The sequence below is a fragment of the Nanorana parkeri genome, unplaced genomic scaffold (genome assembly GCF_000935625.1).
Source record: "Nanorana parkeri isolate BGI_ZX_2015 unplaced genomic scaffold, ASM93562v1 scaffold198, whole genome shotgun sequence".
NCBI classification, from domain to species: domain Eukaryota; kingdom Metazoa; phylum Chordata; class Amphibia; order Anura; family Dicroglossidae; genus Nanorana; species Nanorana parkeri.
This window is the reverse complement of record NW_017306466.1, coordinates 208,603-227,580: the sequence shown is the minus strand read 5'-3', so window position 1 is coordinate 227,580 and position 18,978 is coordinate 208,603. Positions and strand designations below refer to the sequence as shown.

General features: G+C 42.0%; 1 protein-coding gene across 1 annotated transcript in view; it reads left to right on the top strand.

Annotated features, from left to right (window-relative positions):
- The window catches only part of LOC108786220 (WD repeat-containing protein 64-like), a 125,006-nt gene that overhangs the window by 57,318 nt on the left and 48,710 nt on the right, over positions 1–18,978 (top strand). The window contains exons 14-17 of the mRNA XM_018555470.1: positions 6,728–6,833; positions 10,830–10,981; positions 18,068–18,170; positions 18,336–18,442. Of these exons, the coding sequence (XP_018410972.1) occupies positions 6,728–6,833; positions 10,830–10,981; positions 18,068–18,170; positions 18,336–18,442 (468 nt within the window). The remainder of the gene's footprint in view (positions 1–6,727; positions 6,834–10,829; positions 10,982–18,067; positions 18,171–18,335; positions 18,443–18,978) is intronic.

Sequence of the window (18,978 nt, the reverse complement as noted above, 5' to 3'; positions counted from 1 at the left end):
GGGAAGCCGGCTCCATGCTCCCTCGTCACTAGTGACGAGGGAGCATGGAGCCGGCTTCCCGGCCAATCAGGAAGCCGGGCAGCGTGCAATGAATTGTAATGACATCCTGATACCGGGAGCCCAAATATCGTCCCAGGCATCGGAGCATTTGGGCGAGTACGAGTACCCGCCCAAATACTCGGCATCGGCACCGATACTGATACTGGTATCGGTATTGGTGTATCCCTAAAATTAACCTTTGTTATGCCTATGGAGGAGGGATGCATCAAATCGACTGTGACTAAGAGCAACAGTTCTGCTTTTACAGAGCAAGACAGAGTCAGCAGAAACATACTATATTATATTAGCTAAACAGAGACTGCTATGTCCAAGCTCTCTTTTTTATGTAGCAATCAAACTGTTTGGGGTAATCCACCTAGAGTTGTAATGATGGGGTAAGATGCGAATGTTGTATCAAGCTGTAACTTTCACTGATGGCATGAGACAGAGTTCTCACCTTGCTTCCGCTCTAATAGGCAGAGGGGGGAATGCAATGGTGAGATGTAGAGTCTACACTGTGCAATGTTTCCTATTGGCTTAACAACTGCTTGTGTATTTGTGTGTGTGTTTGGGGGAAGGGAGACATAGTGACAAATACAGTATAGAGTTGAATGTGGGAATTAAAGGGGCTCTAAACCCTCCTTTTTTTTTGCCTATATCTACTGCTATCAAGCAGTAGATATAGGCAAAATGTTTTTAAAAAAACAACTCTTTAACAGCGGTTTAAACTTACCTCATTGCTTGTGCGGCCGCAAAGGATCTTGGGGCGGGCGCATGCGCAGTTCGGATTCTCGGCCAGGAGACGAGCAGAGACGCAAGGTAAGTGTATGGACCTGTGCATCCGCATGCAGACACCGCTGGATCGGAGGGACAGAGCAGTCAGCGCTGGATCGGAGAGACGCCGCACCGCTGGAGGGACAGATGAAAACATCAGGAAAGAAGAATAAGATCGGAATAAGAGACATCATTTAAGGTAAGTGCTAACATTAACATGGGGGGGAGGGCAAAACATTTTTGTCTTTAATGTCACTTTAAAGTATCTAAACCCAAAACAAAAATGTATTTTATTGCAGCTTACCAGTCTTTAGATGTGGTGGCTGCATTCGTGTTCTTTTTTCAGGCAGTTTCTCCTTTACCTTGTGATCCTGCCTGCTCATCTATCATACTGTATGTATGGAGGAGCAGCACTGTCATCTTGGGAATGCAGATGCTGGACTCCTAGCAGGATAAACAGGTGTTTTTTTGTACTTATGGATAGAACAGATATAACAAGAGTACAATACAGTTTCAGGTAAAAAGGCACAAGATACAATCACCTTGTCGGTAACAGTTGCAAACAATTGTATATTTTTTCCCCATAACCGTAGGGATCAAACGAAATGTATCCAGCACCCTAAGGTGCTTTTCCAAGGGGCAAGAGTGCCATACATAGAAGTCAAGAGTGGGAGGAAAGAAGGAAAGTTAGAAGAAGTAGGGGATCAGGGAGGGGGGAGGTATGTGGCAGCGGAATGGAACCACCAGGCTGGGGGAATCCACTCAAAATGACGTTAGGCTCGTGAGGGGAATGGTCGAGTGTGCATATACCAACCAAGGGTCCCAGACCTTCCGGAATTTATTTTGCGTGTCCATCAGGATGCTGAACAGTTTTTCGTTAGTAAAGAAAGAGTCCAACCTTCTACTAACCCCCCCAAAGGGGATCTGTTGTTTCCTCCACGCCTGCGCCACAGTTTGTTTTGCAGCTAGGAACACGAAAATTGCTAGTTTAGGCTTTAATGGTTTAATATAAAGCAGAATTGTAGCTAAAAATAACAAAATAAAATGAATAGCTTATTAAAGTTAAAATAACTATACCAGTTTTACTGTAATATTCATCTACAACCTAGATATATCCCCTGCAGTACTTTACTGAGTACACAGTACTGAGATGCAGCACAGTGATGAATTCATCTATCTGTCACTCTGCTTTCTCCTCCTATCAATATGCTTCTTGTCAGCATATGAACGGATTGATTTCTTGTACTGCTTCTTCGTTTCACACGCCAACCCTACTGTACAAAGGACTGTACTTTAATATGGGGCATTGAGCACATGCTATTCATTTGTGACAAGAAAGGCATATCACAATTAGTGTAAAATGGCTTTTTTTCAACCTCAGGTCAGTTATAAGGTCTTGTTCATACCAATTGTGGTGTGTTGCAGAGCAGTAGCTGCTGCAACTCACCGCAATCGCTCACAAAACTTCCCCCTGCGTTCTGGGGCGGGAGGGGGCATGGCGGTGCATTGAAGTCAATGGCACTGCTTCCAAACCCCCCCCCCCGCAGTGCGATCGGACACATGGCAAAACATTGCCTGCATTCCGTTCCACTGCAAACGCAAAAAATGCTGCTTGCTCTTTTTTTTTTTGCGTTTGCAGTGGAACAGAATGCAGGCAATGTTTTTATGTTTTGCCACGCGTCCGATCGCACTGCGGGTGGGGTGGCAGCAGCTGGAAGTGGTGCCTTTGACTTCAATACACTGACGCGCCCCTCCCGCCGCAAAACCCAGGGGGAGTTGCGATGTAGCCGCTACTGCTCTGGAACGCACTGCAATTGGTGTGAACAAGCCCTCAGGCATGATATACTTCAGTTCACTAACCTGAGGCACATACCTGAGAACAAGAGCAAATATTTGGCTCTGAGAAAAAAAGATTGTGCAAGCTGTTGACTTTGTGTACATGTTATGACATCAGTAAGATAGTCCTTATTTGGGTAACCTTCTTCATTATTGTTGTCATGAAATCATAATTAGTGCAGCTAACTTTTCACTTTGCATTGCACATTTCCTAAGGGTCAATTCAGTATGCTTCATTTGTTTTTTTTTTATTATTGTCCCTTGAGATAATTTACAATAATATTTAATTCAGAATTTGAATTTTTGCTTTACTTTGTCAAAGGAAAAAAAACTGTTGTAGGGGTAACGTGCAGTCAGCTGCAGCAGCATCCAAAACCTTCCTTACGACCATCTTTGACTGAATCCATGACTGCGCTGGCAAAGCTTCAGCGTTTCCAGATAATGCTGCCTTCTGCCTTCTACACATTCCTATTGGCCAGTGAGGCCGCCCATCATTGTGCTTGGCCAATAGAAATGTGGGGGCTAGAGTTAAAGGCAAGCTTCATACTACCTGGAAGTGCTGAAGATTTTCCTATCCGAACGCATGTCTTTTTAGCCATGAAAGCAATGCTTTGGAGGCTGCTGCAGGTATGGCATGTGGTGTTTTTGACATTGCTTGTATAAACAATTTTTTGATGAAGAGTTGTAAAGCTGCACTTTGGGCTGCAGAAAACGTAACCCTGGCAGGGGTGCCCTCTCTGCACCACAAGGGTGAAATGCTAATTTTGTCTAGAGGATTGGAGTAAGGTGCGATACTTACCTTATTCCTTACTTCCGCTTTCCCCCAGTCCCCTGAAGCCGCTCCTCTTCCCTGCCCAACCAGTTGCAGCTCTCTGATGTCATTGCATATAATTCTGAATCAGTGGTCCTTCATTGTATGTGAGGACACTGAGGGTCCATACACATCCCAGGAGCATTGGAGAGCTCCAACTGTCAGGGTAATAAAGAATAAAGTAAGTAATTCATCTTATTTATCATCCCCTAGACCAGCGGTTCTCAACCTGTGGGTCGTGACCCCGTCGGGGGTCAAATGACAATTTGCCGGGGGTCGCCTAGCATATTCTACATTGCGCTGATTATACAGCGCAATGCAGAATACCACCAGCTATATAGGACTACAAATCCCAGCAATAATAAAATTATACGGCGCAATGGAGAATAACACCATCTATAGAGGAATACATCAGATCCCAGCAATAATAAATTATATACAGCACAATACAGAATACCAGCAGCTACAGAGGACTACAAATCCCAGCAATAGTACATTATACAGCGCAACGCAGAATAACACCAGCTACAGAGGACTACAAATCCCAGCAATAGTACATTACAGTATAATGTACTATTGCAGCAAATAGTATAATGTACTATTGCTGCCATTTGCTGTAGTCCTCTATAGCTGGTGCTATTCTGCATTGCGCCGTGTAATCATTATACAGCACACTGCAGAATACCAGCAGCTACAGAGGACTACAAATCCCAGCAATAATAAATTCTACAGCGCAACGCAGAATAACACCAGCTGCAGAGGACTACAAATCCCAGCAATAGAACATTATAGTATAATGGACTATTGCTACGATTTGTTGTATTCCTCTGGGATTCGTTGTCTCCTTTGAGCAGTGGTTCTCAACCTGTGGGTCGCTGTGTGATTTCTGATGTGCTAGGTGAGAGTCCACCTCAGCACTCTCCTAGCGCAGCAGTGTCAGTTCTCCCGCCACGCCGCCAGATGTTGCTGCAGCAGCCGCGTCATACCTAAATTTTACCATTGGGGGTCACCAAAACTTGGCAAATGTTACCAAGGGGTCCCACCCCTAGAAAGGTTGAGAACCACTGCCCTAGACAAAGCATTTGACCCTTGGAATCCAGAGGGTGCCCCACTGCATGCTTTTTTCTCCAGCTTGTAAGTCAGCTATAAATTACTGCAAGGTTTAATAATATTCTATTTTGTGAACTAGCCAGTGTGCTGGTTATATAATGATGATTACGAATACCACTGTGTAACGCACATGCATATGCAGTGAAGCTTGGTAAATTGACCCCTTAAGTTTTTTTTTTTATCGTAATATGCAATAAACATTAAGCCCTCAAATGGGTTGGGCAACTCACTTTTTCATCATATCCCACACTGTAACATGTGCATATTGCTGATCTACAGAGAAGAGCATGCATTATATTCTGGAATATACTGTAAGCTAAATTCTGAGGAATGGAGCTAGCAGGAGCACGATCACTAACCTGAAGCAGTGGTGATGGTTTAGCTTGAGCGATGATGTCAGAGTTGACGGTTTGTCTCTCTGTGGCGTTCGGCTCAGATGGTCTGGAATAGCGTAAAGGATCTGCTGCTAGGTAGAGAACGTAACAGGTTCATCACATACATTTCAAATCACAGTAGTTTTAAGAGGCTGGCGGTCTGAAGGAATGTCCGTGTGGTCAGGAACATCACAGTTAACTGAAGATCTATTGCTCTGGCTTAAGACATAGTCCTTAGTGCGCTCCATGCGACTCTCTGTATTTGCAAAGCTGATATTGTCTAGTTCACTTTCAGCAACAGCTTGTTCATAAACTCTTAGCTTAGCCATGGCTACCGCTTCCTCCCTTTCTTTATGAATGACTTCTAGCTTTGCTTCAGCCTTGGCCTGCATTGCCATTGCTTTAGCTTGTGTTGCCTATGCCTCAGCTTGTGCTTTAGCTTGCATTACCTGTGCTTCAGCTTGTGCTTTAGCTTGCATTGCTTGTGCCTAAGTGACCTGTACCTTTAATAGCTGCTTTCTTTTTCACGCAAGAAGCCTCTGCTTTTGCTGCCTCGGCCTCAGCACAAGCCCTTGTCAGACGTTCAATGCTTCGAATATGATGATCTTGAAGATCTTTTAGAATGTCTGGAGGATGTAGTGCGGAGAGATGCAGTTTTGTGCAATGGTGATATTTTGTCATCTATCCTCGCTCTGGCGTCTAGAAAGGTGTTGTGCCTTTCCTTGTGAAGAGCAATGAGATGTTCTAGTTATTGAACAGACTTCTCTGTGGTAATACTTACTAGCAGAGTGGCATACTTCTCAGAATATCTCTGATAGTTTTCATAAACTTTCTTTAGCCTTACAAGCATGCTATTCAATTGCTCTATGTCACATGTGTCATCAGCGGCATGTATGCATTGTACAGTCTTATTCCACATATCAGACTACTTATCGGACATTTCTGCTTTGTTTGCTTCATAATGCTCTAATAGCTTCAAAGAAGGTTTCATTGTACGTTTGGGTCTAGCAGATATCTCTTCCTGTTGAGAATCAGCATTATCTTGGGGAATTGTGTGTAAGCAGGCTTGCTTCTCAGTGAAAGGAATGATACAGCAGACAGTAATTTGGTCCTAAGGTGGTTCTGCAGCAAGTGATTCTGTGACATGTGCTCCCTCAGGCACAGGAGAAAACTTGTAGATTGCAGACTGTTATAGGCTTAGAATTCTGTCTTTTCACTATTCTGTTACAACCACCGCTTTATGTATTTTCACATACTTTCCTGAGACTTATCTGTACGGGCAGTATGACAACCTACTGACTTGGTGATATTCAAAGATAATGTCCAATTCGATAAAAAGACTGCAAGTATAATTTTATGTAGTTTATTTACCTTCTCAATACATAGGATGTGATTCCTTGTCATTCTTAGAGTGAAAAGACATTCCTATCTTTGCCATTAACAGGATAACAGACCCTCTTACCTCAGTGAGGGTGATGAAGAAAAGAGGCTGTACAAAGGATCACTGGGAAGTTCCACTTCACCCCTACAGAAAACAGCAGGGGTGAAGTGGAAGATACCAAATTTGCAGAGATTAGGCTGTAACAATGCTAATCTTACACTTGTAGCTAGAAATTCAGCATAACACAATGAAATAGGTATGCAGTATAACTGAAACAGCAGAAATAATAAAAATTACACTGGATATCACAGCACAGGCATGTTTACTCACTTATGCAAATAGTTATATTTGCTAATTGGTAGAAATATCTAATGAATCCATTCATCTTTTCTTTAAACCCAGGCGAGCTACAGGAATGCTTCGAGGTCATACAGCACCCATATTCTTTCTGGAGGTCTCTTCAGAAGATAACAAGATATTTTCTATTGCCACCGATTGTACAATAAAGGTAAGATGATCTGACATTGGGTTGGCTTACTCTGCTGTTCTATGGCTGCTGGAGCCCTGTCTGCATTAGTGTAGCCAGAACGGAGTCCAGAGCATGCCATCCACTCGCTCCTTATAGTATTCAATAAACCCTGTGAGCAGTAATCATGGATTGAACACTTGAGCTTGGCTGTTTTGCAAAGCTTTTCAATATCACCTGTTCCTGTTGAGATCATATGCACTGGACTCCGTAATACAGCCAGGAGCAAAAGTACACTTAGGGGCCTCTGGGTGCTGTTCGTGATGTGCTGATGCAAGTGAGATATTGTAGCGGCAAATAGCTTTGGGAAACCAGCAATGGACTCCGGACACAGACTTCAGGAATACAAATCTTCTTTATTCTGTACAGAAACCCAGCCGACTAACGTCTTCCAGAAGCTGGGTGCGCCTTAAAGGAGAACTATGGGGTCAGTGTTTTTCCCCATAGTTCTCCTTAGGGTAACAGGAGGACACAAACTAGAGTCCTCCCGTTACCCTAAGCTCAGTATACCGCGAGCTACAGCTCGCGGTATACTGAGACGCCGCAGCCGGAGCGGATCCCGACGTAGATGACGGGATCCGCCCAGCTGCGTGAGTGACAGCTGCCTCTGCCTATCTAGAGGCAGAGCCAGCTGTACCCGCCCCCTCCCCAGTCCGTTCCGCCAGTCAGCGCTGGCAGATCGGAGAGGGGAATCCAGCCCCTCCCCCTGTCACGGCAGAGAGCCGTGACAGGATCGAGAGGTGAGCGAACCTGGTATGTGTTCGCTCACCTCCCGATCTACTGAGCCGACCTGTGACAGTCTCATTGTCACAGGTCGGCTAGAACTATGAGGTGAGTGGAAATCACTCATCTCATAGTTCTCCTTTAAGGGCTGGTCACAAAATATATATAATAACAATTACGTCACATTACACATTTCCAATATGTCTCTTTCCTTAGACAGCTCTAAGCCAATCAGCAAGCAGCATTTGCAATTTAACTATATATGGTTCATGTATCCTGTCACAACCTTTTGTCATAAACTCATGACCGATTACTATTACAATCTTGCAAGGAGGGGGACCTAAGTCACAAGATTATGCCATCAGCATTTGTGGTTACAAAGTTACACTGTAGGGCAGAAGTCAGAGGGTCATATGTGTAGAAAAAAAACCCCACATTATTTAAACCGTGGGCCATTTTGTTAAGCGTAGCCATTTTGTTAGGCGTAGCCATTTTGTTAAGCGTAGCAATTTTGTCTGCTGCCACAATATCAGCAGCATCAGAGCAGCAGTGTTCATCAGTGTTTACTCAATAAAACAATGCAAGAGAGCAATAATGATGTGCAGTAACTAAAAATAGAGGGCAATCATATGCCCTCCTCAATGTAATTAAAAACAATAAAACAATGCCAATGATAAACACTTTCTTTCCGTGGGTCTTGCCTGTTGCAACGGTCTTATACATGTGGAAAAATTAAAGCCAGTGTTGCCACCCAGGCTGTACTTTAAACATATCTTCCTCTCTCCATCTTCATTACAAGGGGGCGGGGAGATTAGTCGTTTAACCCCTTCATGACTGAGGCCCTTTTTTCCATTTTTGCACCCATGTTATATTCCACATTTTAGGCCTGAAAATGACGTAAAACCCCCCAACATTATATATTTTCTGTCGAAGGGGTTAAAGAATAAAGATAACCTTACTTTTGCTTCCAGTTCAGCTTACAGGAAGTGACCGGGACACTGCATTTTTGGCAAGATCGATGTGTATTCTCTGTACTTGCTGAAAATGTCCTGGGAGGGCTATGCTCATTCTTCCACTCAACTATGGCTGTATAGAGGGAGGCATGGTTGTCACCCAGACTAGACTTTGAAAAAGAACTCTTACACCCCTCTGTGTCCTCATGTCGTATACACTGTGTATAGAAAGTGATGACTCAGGGACTTTAGATCGCTGCAGTGGTGGGGGAGAGATGATGCTCCAGGGACTGGTCTATGTGCAAGCCAGCTCAGTGGATTGTGTGAGTGTAACTTTTTTATTTTTTCCCTAGGCAACAACAAGCACTCAACACTTGCAGTGCAAGGGTAGTCCCACTGTAAGGGTTAATAAAATGTTTACCCAAGTTCTGCTTTAAATGTGTCTGCTTTGTTCATCTCCATTACTTTGGGGATGATGGGATTAGCAGTTAAGGCAAAAAAGATTGTTTTTGCTTCCAGGTCAGCTGACAGTAACTGACAGGGTAACTGCATTTCTGGCAGGATCAATGAGTATGTCTCTGTTCTTGCTTAAAATGTTCTTAGACTCAAAAGGGGAAACAAATGCAGCCGCCCATCTAAGGACTCATAAGCCACAATGTATTACATTGTTGTCCTAGGGTTTCATTATCCTTTCAGTATGTAGGCAATCTATCAACTACAACCCAGAAGGTTACAAAGGCTACAAAGGCATAAACAGCATAAATATCTGTCGTCTTGTAGATCTAAATGTTATGTTATTAAAAAGTCGACAACTAAAGGCTTCATCACAGTGCCACTTAGTGGTTAATTATGCACTTTTAAGTGGAGCTCTAGCTAAAATGTTTTTCTCTTTTTGGATAGAGTAGGCATGTTTAATACCCTTTTGGGAATGAACTACTGTCCCTTTTGCCCAGTGTGAAGATAAACTATAGAGTATATAAATTACTAGAAAAGACACATTAAAGTGTATGTGCGGGCAACATTTTGAAACATATTCTGCATAGCTCTCCGATCGCCTAGCTTTCTGTTCCAGTGACAACTTGTATACCTGGAAAAAAATAAATAGTAAAAATGACAGTGTAATTGGATAAAAATTGCAGTGAAGCTTTTCTTGGCAGCTGCCTCTGCGTAGAGCTTATAATGTTCCTGTGCCCGATTTGTACTAGTAAAAGTGTTTCTCTGTAGCTTTTGTAAGAAAATGAATAAACATAATAATCAGTTATAATAAGTTAGGGAGCCTAAACAAAAAATTTCAATGGTCAGTATAAAAAAGGTCCATGTTCCCTCTAGTGGACACTTGTAACATTGCTGCGTCCCAAAAAAAGATTCAAAGGGAGAAACTATAACCCGACCTATTGTCCCACCACTCTATATGAAATACTATTATTGGAGTAAGATGGAATAAAGAAAAAGCATACAAAGACATCAATGGGTCCAAGTCAGACCATGCGAGGGCCTTCTGGAAAAAAAATACCAATGCTTTTCTTTTTATCTGTTTTATTATAGCCTCCCAGTGTTCAACCTACCATCAGGCCCATTGTGGAAGGGTCAGAGCTGGTGTGTTTTGTTATGGCTGTAATGTGGTACATACACTTAAATTACAAGCACCCACATCCCATATAGACTAGCGCAACAGAGAAATGCATACCAGGGGTTGCCAGGGAGATGAGCAGGACGCTCTGGCTGGCGTTTCACCGAGCTCCTGGCAACCAGTTCCATCAGTGAGCTGGGCAGTACCAAACAGAGAGCCGCTGACATGCATGGCTCTAACACAGCCGTCCGTCCCATCGCATCTCAGAACTTGTCCACCTCCCTTCCATACCGGCTGCCTGCTGTTTCTTCCCCTCTCCTAATACTCCTGGGCAGCAGAGGCAGCTTTGTCAGCCAAAGGAAGTTAGGAACTTATATAGCGCCAACAGTTTGCGCAGCGCTTTACAATATAGGGAAGACATTTTAATTAAAATACAATTCAAGACACGATGGTAAGGAGGGCCCTGCCCCTGAAGGCTTACAATCTAAGAGGGAGGGGTCAAGTGATACATGAGGAGGTAGCTGTGTGGGGATGAATTGTTTGAGAAAGAGGTGGACAAGTTCTGCTTTAGCTTCCCTAAAGAGATGAGTCTCGCCGAAAGGTATGCGAACATCCCAAGTTTATTGTAAATCAGACAAAGGGGTCAGTTGTTAATTTCTAAGATCCTAACATAATACTTACCTGTGAGCAGTTATTTATTGCACTGTATTTCATAACATTCCTTTGTTTCAGATATGGGACATTCAAAGCCAGACCTGTTTGTTTACTGCCTGCTCAAAATCAACCGGAATCAGAGGGGAACTAACCGCTGGTCTCTATATCCCAGATATCAAAGCACTTTGTGTTACCACTGACTCCATTGCTCTTCTGCAGGTCAAGCTAAAGTAAGAAAATATTTAAATGCTTTGAAAAAAACAATTTAGGGGTAGACACTGGATGACCACATCACTCGTGCACTTTTATAATTCCCATGGACTTAAGGGAGCATTATCTTCTTGGTAAAGTTGTAGACTCTGCCACAGCTCAGCAAAGAATCCCAGTTCTGCATTTTCCATCATGTACCTGGTATTGACCATGGTGGGTCGGCGGAGCTGGGAAATCAGATGCAGAAATCTCTCTCCTGAAGCTGCTAAATAAATATTAAAATTCAGTGCTTGTATCACAAAACTGGAGTCTGCAGTATCACAATCTGGGTTGGTCAAGATAGATTAAATGAACTGGTTATGAGTTGAAGTAGAACTATGGCCAGGCTATGGTCATTAAAGCAAAAGTCCCACAACAAAAAACTGTCAATCTGGACCAATGTAAATAAGCACACCTATTTATACCTGGAGTTCAGCTTTATTTAACAATGATAAATTAAAGAATCCATGGCACAGATAATTGTTTTATGGATGTGTTTGGAGGGCATGTGATCTATACAGACTATATACATTTATAACCAGGCAAGGGCTGTTGATTGGAAGGTATGTGCAGTGGGGCATTTTAAGCAGCTGAATGAGCATGGAGGGGCTGGCATCTGGGTGGACCATAAAAATGTAGAGCCTAGAAAAAAGAAAGTGGGGGGGGGGGGGGGGGGAGAGCGCAAAGGGCTAAAGTGCAGGTGATGAATGAGGAACAGAACAGATTATTAAGGTGAAAAGCTTAGAGAATGAGGAGCTGATAATGTCACTAAAATAGCTCACACACCAAAGGGAGCAGTGAAAGGAGAAAAGCAGAGAGAAGACGTGGCCTGTAGATAAGGGACAGACAAACCACCCAGGCTACAGCACTATATTGTCTGCAGTAATTCTGAGAAGGTTTCAGAGTTAATACTATGCAACTGAAAACTAGGTGTCGCCTTTTCAGTTTTTATGTTATTTTTCTCAATAAAATGGGATACAGGCATATACTGTATATAACAGTTTTAGCCGATTACAATAATGTCCATTCAACTGTATAGTCCTCAACCCTATTCACAGATGCTTGAGTTTCCAAGCTAATGATGACAATAAGCAAGTTTTTTTTAATGTCAGGATACCAGCAAGCAAACAATATTTATACTTAAGTACGCAGACAGTTATGATAAAGCCTTTAGGGAATTTAATTCAGCCACACACTTTCAAGTCTGTTTCTCTACAAAGTAAGCTCCTAAGCATTTGGTTGCTACCTGCCAGCAAATTGACACTTATATTAGTGTTACCCAGGCAGTAATGACTAACAAAAGCTAAAGGGATGTGAACTTGCAACCTACCAGTTTTAAAACTGCTTCTAGGCAGCATAAGCTAATAAGTTTGTGGTTGACAGCAGCACGCACACTGATATTTGTACCCAGATAGTGAGGCCATAGGGAATTGTTCTCAAAACCACATGCTTCCCAGGCTGTTCCTCAACAGATTGAACCACCAGGCCTATTGCTAATTAATCCCAGCACATTGTCATTTACACTGGAATTACCCAGATAATTTTTCGTCACTAAAATATTTCATGCACAGACTTTTTATTGATTGTAATATGAATGAGAAATATTTAGGTCACCAAAAGACAGAACCTGCCTTCCAATCAGGGCAAGCTAGAACAAGGGGCAATGGGAAGAGTGCAGGACCTATCGGAAAACTGCAGGAATAAAAAGTGATTTCTTTTGAAATGCAAGCAGCAATTGAGGTTATGCAGAAGAGTGCAGAGACTGATAAGAAAAATCAGAGATTAAAAGTTATCTTAGTTGGTTGAAGTCATGCTGGGCATGTGGGGACGTGGCCAGTGCAATTTCTGACAATGTGACAGTGAATCACATCACGGGGAAGAGTAGAAGGAATGACAACGTCAGAGATGGCATGAGTGCAGGGTAGTGACAAGGCCAACCTCTACTCACAGCATGTACAATCCTATCCCACTTGATGGCAAAAAGATATGATGGCACTGTAATGTCATTTCCTCCTCTCTAAAGAAATACTAACTCCTGTGCATCTTCTTCCCCAGCCTTCCTTTATCTGGATATACACTTTGTTTGCCATGCTTTTAACTTCTGTCACTTGCTGGCTCTCTAGTCTCACTCTTTTCCACCCCTCTGGTGGCTTTTCCTCCCAAGTTACTTCATCTTTTCCATGCATGCTGAATGCTGAGGTCAGCGAGGGGCCCGTGGTTTATGCTGTAAAGAGGGGGGGGGGGGGGGGTGGAGATAGGCCATAGGGCTATGCAGGTGATGAATGAGGAACAGAACAGATTATTAAGGTGAAAAGCTTAGAGAATGAGGAGCTGATAATGTCACTAAAATAGCTCACACACCAAAGGGAGCAGTGAAAGGAGAAAAGCAGAGAGAAGACGTGGCCTGTAGATAAGGGACAGACAAACCACCCAGGCTACAGCACTATATTGTCTGCAGTAATTCTGAGAAGGTTTCAGAGTTAATACTATGCAACTGAAAACTAGGTGTCGCCTTTTCAGTTTTTATGTTATTTTTCTCAATAAAATGGGATACAGGCATATACTGTATATAACAGTTTTAGCCGATTACAATAATGTCCATTCAACTGTATAGTCCTCAACCCTATTCACAGATGCTTGAGTTTCCAAGCTAATGATGACAATAAGCAAGTTTTTTTTAATGTCAGGATACCAGCAAGCAAACAATATTTATACTTAAGTACGCAGACAGTTATGATAAAGCCTTTAGGGAATTTAATTCAGCCACACACTTTCAAGTCTGTTTCTCTACAAAGTAAGCTCCTAAGCATTTGGTTGCTACCTGCCAGCAAATTGACACTTATATTAGTGTTACCCAGGCAGTAATGACTAACAAAAGCTAAAGGGATGTGAACTTGCAACCTACCAGTTTTAAAACTGCTTCTAGGCAGCATAAGCTACTAAGTTTGTGGTTGACAGCAGCACGCACACTGATATTTGTACCCAGATAGTGAGGCCATAGGGAATTGTTCTCAAAACCACATGCTTCCCAGGCTGTTCCTCAACAGATTGAACCACCAGGCCTATTGCTAATTAATCCCAGCACATTGTCATTTACACTGGAATTACCCAGATAATTTTTCGTCACTAAAATATTTCATGCACAGACTTTTTATTGATTGTAATATGAATGAGAAATATTTAGGTCACCAAAAGACAGAACCTGCCTTCCAATCAGGGCAAGCTAGAACAAGGGGCAATGGGAAGAGTGCAGGACCTATCGGAAAACTGCAGGAATAAAAAGTGATTTCTTTTGAAATGCAAGCAGCAATTGAGGTTATGCAGAAGAGTGCAGAGACTGATAAGAAAAATCAGAGATTAAAAGTTATCTTAGTTGGTTGAAGTCATGCTGGGCATGTGGGGACGTGGCCAGTGCAATTTCTGACAATGTGACAGTGAATCACATCACGGGGAAGAGTAGAAGGAATGACAACGTCAGAGATGGCATGAGTGCAGGGTAGTGACAAGGCCAACCTCTACTCACAGCATGTACAATCCTATCCCACTTGATGGCAAAAAGATATGATGGCACTGTAATGTCATTTCCTCCTCTCTAAAGAAATACTAACTCCTGTGCATCTTCTTCCCCAGCCTTCCTTTATCTGGATATACACTTTGTTTGCCATGCTTTTAACTTCTGTCACTTGCTGGCTCTCTAGTCTCACTCTTTTCCACCCCTCTGGTGGCTTTTCCTCCCAAGTTACTTCATCTTTTCCATGCATGCTGAATGCTGAGGTCAGCGAGGGGCCCGTGGTTTATGCTGACCAGAAGGGCAATTTGCTAACATTGCTTACCATACTTCATAGTTCTATGATCTAATGCCGCTGGGTTATGAAAATAAATATTATATGATTATATTGTATTCTCTATTACTACCACAGGCAGCATTTATGTCACATCTTTATTGTACTTCACCTGAATTTAGATGCAGACAACCTGCTCTGTGTCCATTTACAATGATCCGTTGTGCTACATACTGTAACTTATGTTTAACAAAGATATCACAGATCACATATACCTAATAATTTAGGATGTTGATCAATGCAAAACTAAATTTACTTTGCCTAATGAATATTTTCCTGATAAATCTGGCTTTGACCTTTAAATTATACAAAGTTATCTTCATCACAGCTGTTATGTTTCAAATGCTGCTATATGCAAAAAACATACTTCCTGAGACCCAATCTATATGCATAATATGGCAGCATGCTGACTTGACAAGACTCACCGGCTGGAATCCAATGTAGTTGTTACTTTAGCTCAGTGTGATAAAGAGGATGTTATACAAGTCTGTACAAATAGGTGATGGAACCATGGGAAAATACCAAATACACAACATAAGAATGATAAACAGGTTGTTGTAGCAGTACAACAACTATGCTCATCAAAATGCAACGTAATTTAGGCTTCCTTCCCTAATCAGTCTTAGCTAACGTGGGTAACACTCCTACTATTGCCCACTATCTTATATAGTCTATAGTCATACCTGGGAATGTTTGTGATTTCTTTAGCCTGAGTTTGTGGGGGGAATAAGTATAACAGCAGCTGCAGTGTACCCTATTTAGTTAGGGTCATGGTCAAGATGAGATTAAAGACAAGAAAATCAAGACTTTGCAACAGAGCAGCTTAATGAAGATGATTTTTCTGCCACTTTGACTTTACCCAACATTCTCTTGCCCACTGGTGCTTAGACCCATGGCACTGTCAGTAAATGAGTGGCCAGAGATGTCTGGGCGAAATCCAGAAGGCTTCCACCTCTGTGTCTGTTATGTTCCCACCTACTATCCTCTCCATGGTTTTCTCCTGCTGGTGTTGTAGACAATTGTAGCTGACTGTGCAAGATTGGCCATGCGCAGGCACCAGATTTGAGAGATGAATTGTACAGATAATAAAAAAGAAAAAAAGAGGCATGTGGTAGAAGATGGGGTAAGAGGCCACTATTATGGTTGAGAGAAATATGGCACTGCTCTAAATTAAGAAGACAGTTCTCATATTTTAGTAGTCTATAATGCTATCTGTAGCTCCTCGGCTATTTTTTGTGGGTCCTTACAAATAAGCTCTTTAAGCTAACTTATCTGTGTATCACTCAGCTGCAGATCCTCACATCATCTCTGAATTGATGCTGACACTGTCCTTCCTTCTGGAGGGGGGCTACTTTTGTTCCCCATGGTCCCTGTGTGTGTTGTAAAGTAGTCACCGCTCCAAGCTCGCTCCTGTGATGGACTACAATCTCACGTTTAGTTTACTAATTTGCACTGAGATTGTAGTCCATCACATGATGGAGTGGTCACTCCTGTGATGGACTACAATCTTAGTGCAAATTAGTAAACTAAACGTGAGATTGTAGTCCATCACAGGAGCGAGCTTGGAGCGGTGACTACTTTACAACACACACAGGGACCATGGGGAACAACAGTAGCCACTCTCCAGAAGGAAGGACAGTGTCAGCATGAATTCAGAGATGATTTGAAGATCTACAGCCGAGTTGTACACAAATAAAGTACATTTTTTATTATTAGTTAAGGTACTTAAATGCATTTTGAAGCTTTAACTCCTGAGTTTAGTGTCACTTTAATTTTTTTTATTTGTATATACGGTTATAAATGCTTGCACCAAAAATAGAAACAAGTGGCAATTGCTTTTGAAATGACCCCATTCTAAGAAGGTTGAAGTTCATCTTCTTCTGTGCCTTCTGCCTCTGGACATGAGATGTTGATGTCCTGTGCACAGTTCTATATTTATAATAGCCACCATTACTTTATAAAAACTGTCATTAAAGATTACCCATTCAAGGAGCAAGTTGTTATCTGTCTTACTAATCTGCATTCCCTTTTCCAGTAAACCTGTCTTTCCTATTTTTGCTAAATTCTCCCGCCTATAGTGGAAACATTTCTTTCAAAGCCCTTCTAAGTACATCTGATATAGCATCAGGATACATTTCTCCTGCTTCCTACATAAGTAAATGGACGATCAGAGCACAAAAAATACACAGCATGGGAATGTTCTATGAAGTAAATTGCCCACACTAAGTGGGTTTACTATGATTCATTTCATTCTACACTGCAGAAGCTTTTTGTACTGTGCTTTCATATGGCCATGATAAATAAAACATGAATTAGAGTAAAGAACATCCTGTATGTTGCCAACATGTCTTTTCATCAGACCGTCCTTTATGAGGTTTTCAGATAAACTTATGAGACTCGTGCCTAAGAGCACTTTTAAAGGATAAGTCCACATAAAACTAAAATGCTTTTATTTGGTGTATGCTAGTTTTACAGAAAGCAATCTAGTTTTATGAAGACAAATTGTAAGCAGTACAACAAAATACAAAGTATGCAGTTGTGTCACACTGGCACAGACAAATGGTGTTAGTCTCAGACATTGCTGTCTAATGTCAGAATGATGGGCTCTCTAGGTGCTCCCTAGGTGCAGCTTGATTGCCTGGACCATCACAATAAAATGAAACCTGTACTAGGAGAATATGGATGCTGCCTTTATTATCCTCTCCTAAAAATGCTGGATATCTGTCATGCTGATCCAAAGGCTTTAAAAGACAACTTCACTTTTAGTTTTGCTGGCCAGGCCAAAACTACACTGGCACAGGCAAGTGGATCAGTTGGTTGGATAGCATCACTCTCTTTCAAGCCTAATCAACAAGAAACAGGAGGTGAGGGAGGCTTTCCTACATGCAGTAGGTATAATCATCTCATGCTTTATTTTTTTCATCAGTTTTACAAGCATTACAAATGTGTGTAGAGCTTAAGAAGTCAAGGTATATACTTTAAGCTGGCTATAGACATGACATGGTCATCACTTAAGCTGCTTTTGAACAGATCAGATGACAGACAGATATCTGTGGGAGCAACAGACATATACTAGTCAACTCTCGGAGGGAAATAACTTGTTGTTTTCCTCCTGAAAGTGGTGTTCCTCTTTGATCTGTGTTCTATTCGATATGAGTGGTATGTAGAGATAAGAGTATTTAGATCAGTGCTTTGTGCTAACAATCCTCTTCTTCATTGTGCTAGGTCCATAGCACCGCCATACCTGGATACTTCTCACAAAGAGCCAGTTCTCTGCTGCAAATTCAACAAAGCCTTCCGGCAAGTGGTAACCTGCTCAGAGGGATCGGTACGTGTTTCAGAAGAGTTGACTCAATTGTTATTGTTTTCTTTTGCTTTTAGAGCTGTAAGCCAGGATCATCGGTAATATAGTTTGAATGACATTCAAATACTCAAATGGATTGTTTGGAGAAGGATTTACATATGCAAATTGATTTTTGCTTTTTCTTTGCAGGTAGTTCGAGTTTGGGATTTTGAGACTGGGAAACAAGCTTTTGAATTTAATGATGCCCATGGAGATGCTGGTATCACATGTATGACATTTGACCCAAGCGGAAGAAGGTATGCTACCGGAGCAGTTGTTAAAGGAAACCTTGACTATAAAAGTATGAAGGCAGCCATTGCCTGACCATTAGGCGTAACCTGTTTCAGTGCTTTCTAAGCCACTGACCCTAAAAAAGTATGCAGATTATGTGTTTTGATTATCCTCTGACTTTCCAAATTTGCATGCTGAGTAAGTGACACAGACAGCATTGAAGCCACTGCACCAGCAGGACAGCCAGGCACCGAGCAATTTCAGAAGAATGCTAGCAATGGCATCTCTTGTATTTTTCTTAGTACAGGTTTGCTTTAAAGTATAACTGAAGCCCAAGCCTTTTCCTTTTTTTAATTAAAATCCCAGTCCAATTTTTTTAGGGGTTTGCCATTGTTTTCCCATTGGATAGATCCCAGTAGACACAACAGGAAGGGAGAGGAAATGTCTCCAAATTGAAGAAAATGCCCTCTCAGACTCCATTCACATATAGCTTTTGCGTTTTCCATGCGGAAGACCGTGCTGCACGCAAATGCTAAAATCTTTCATCTGCATGGATTCCACT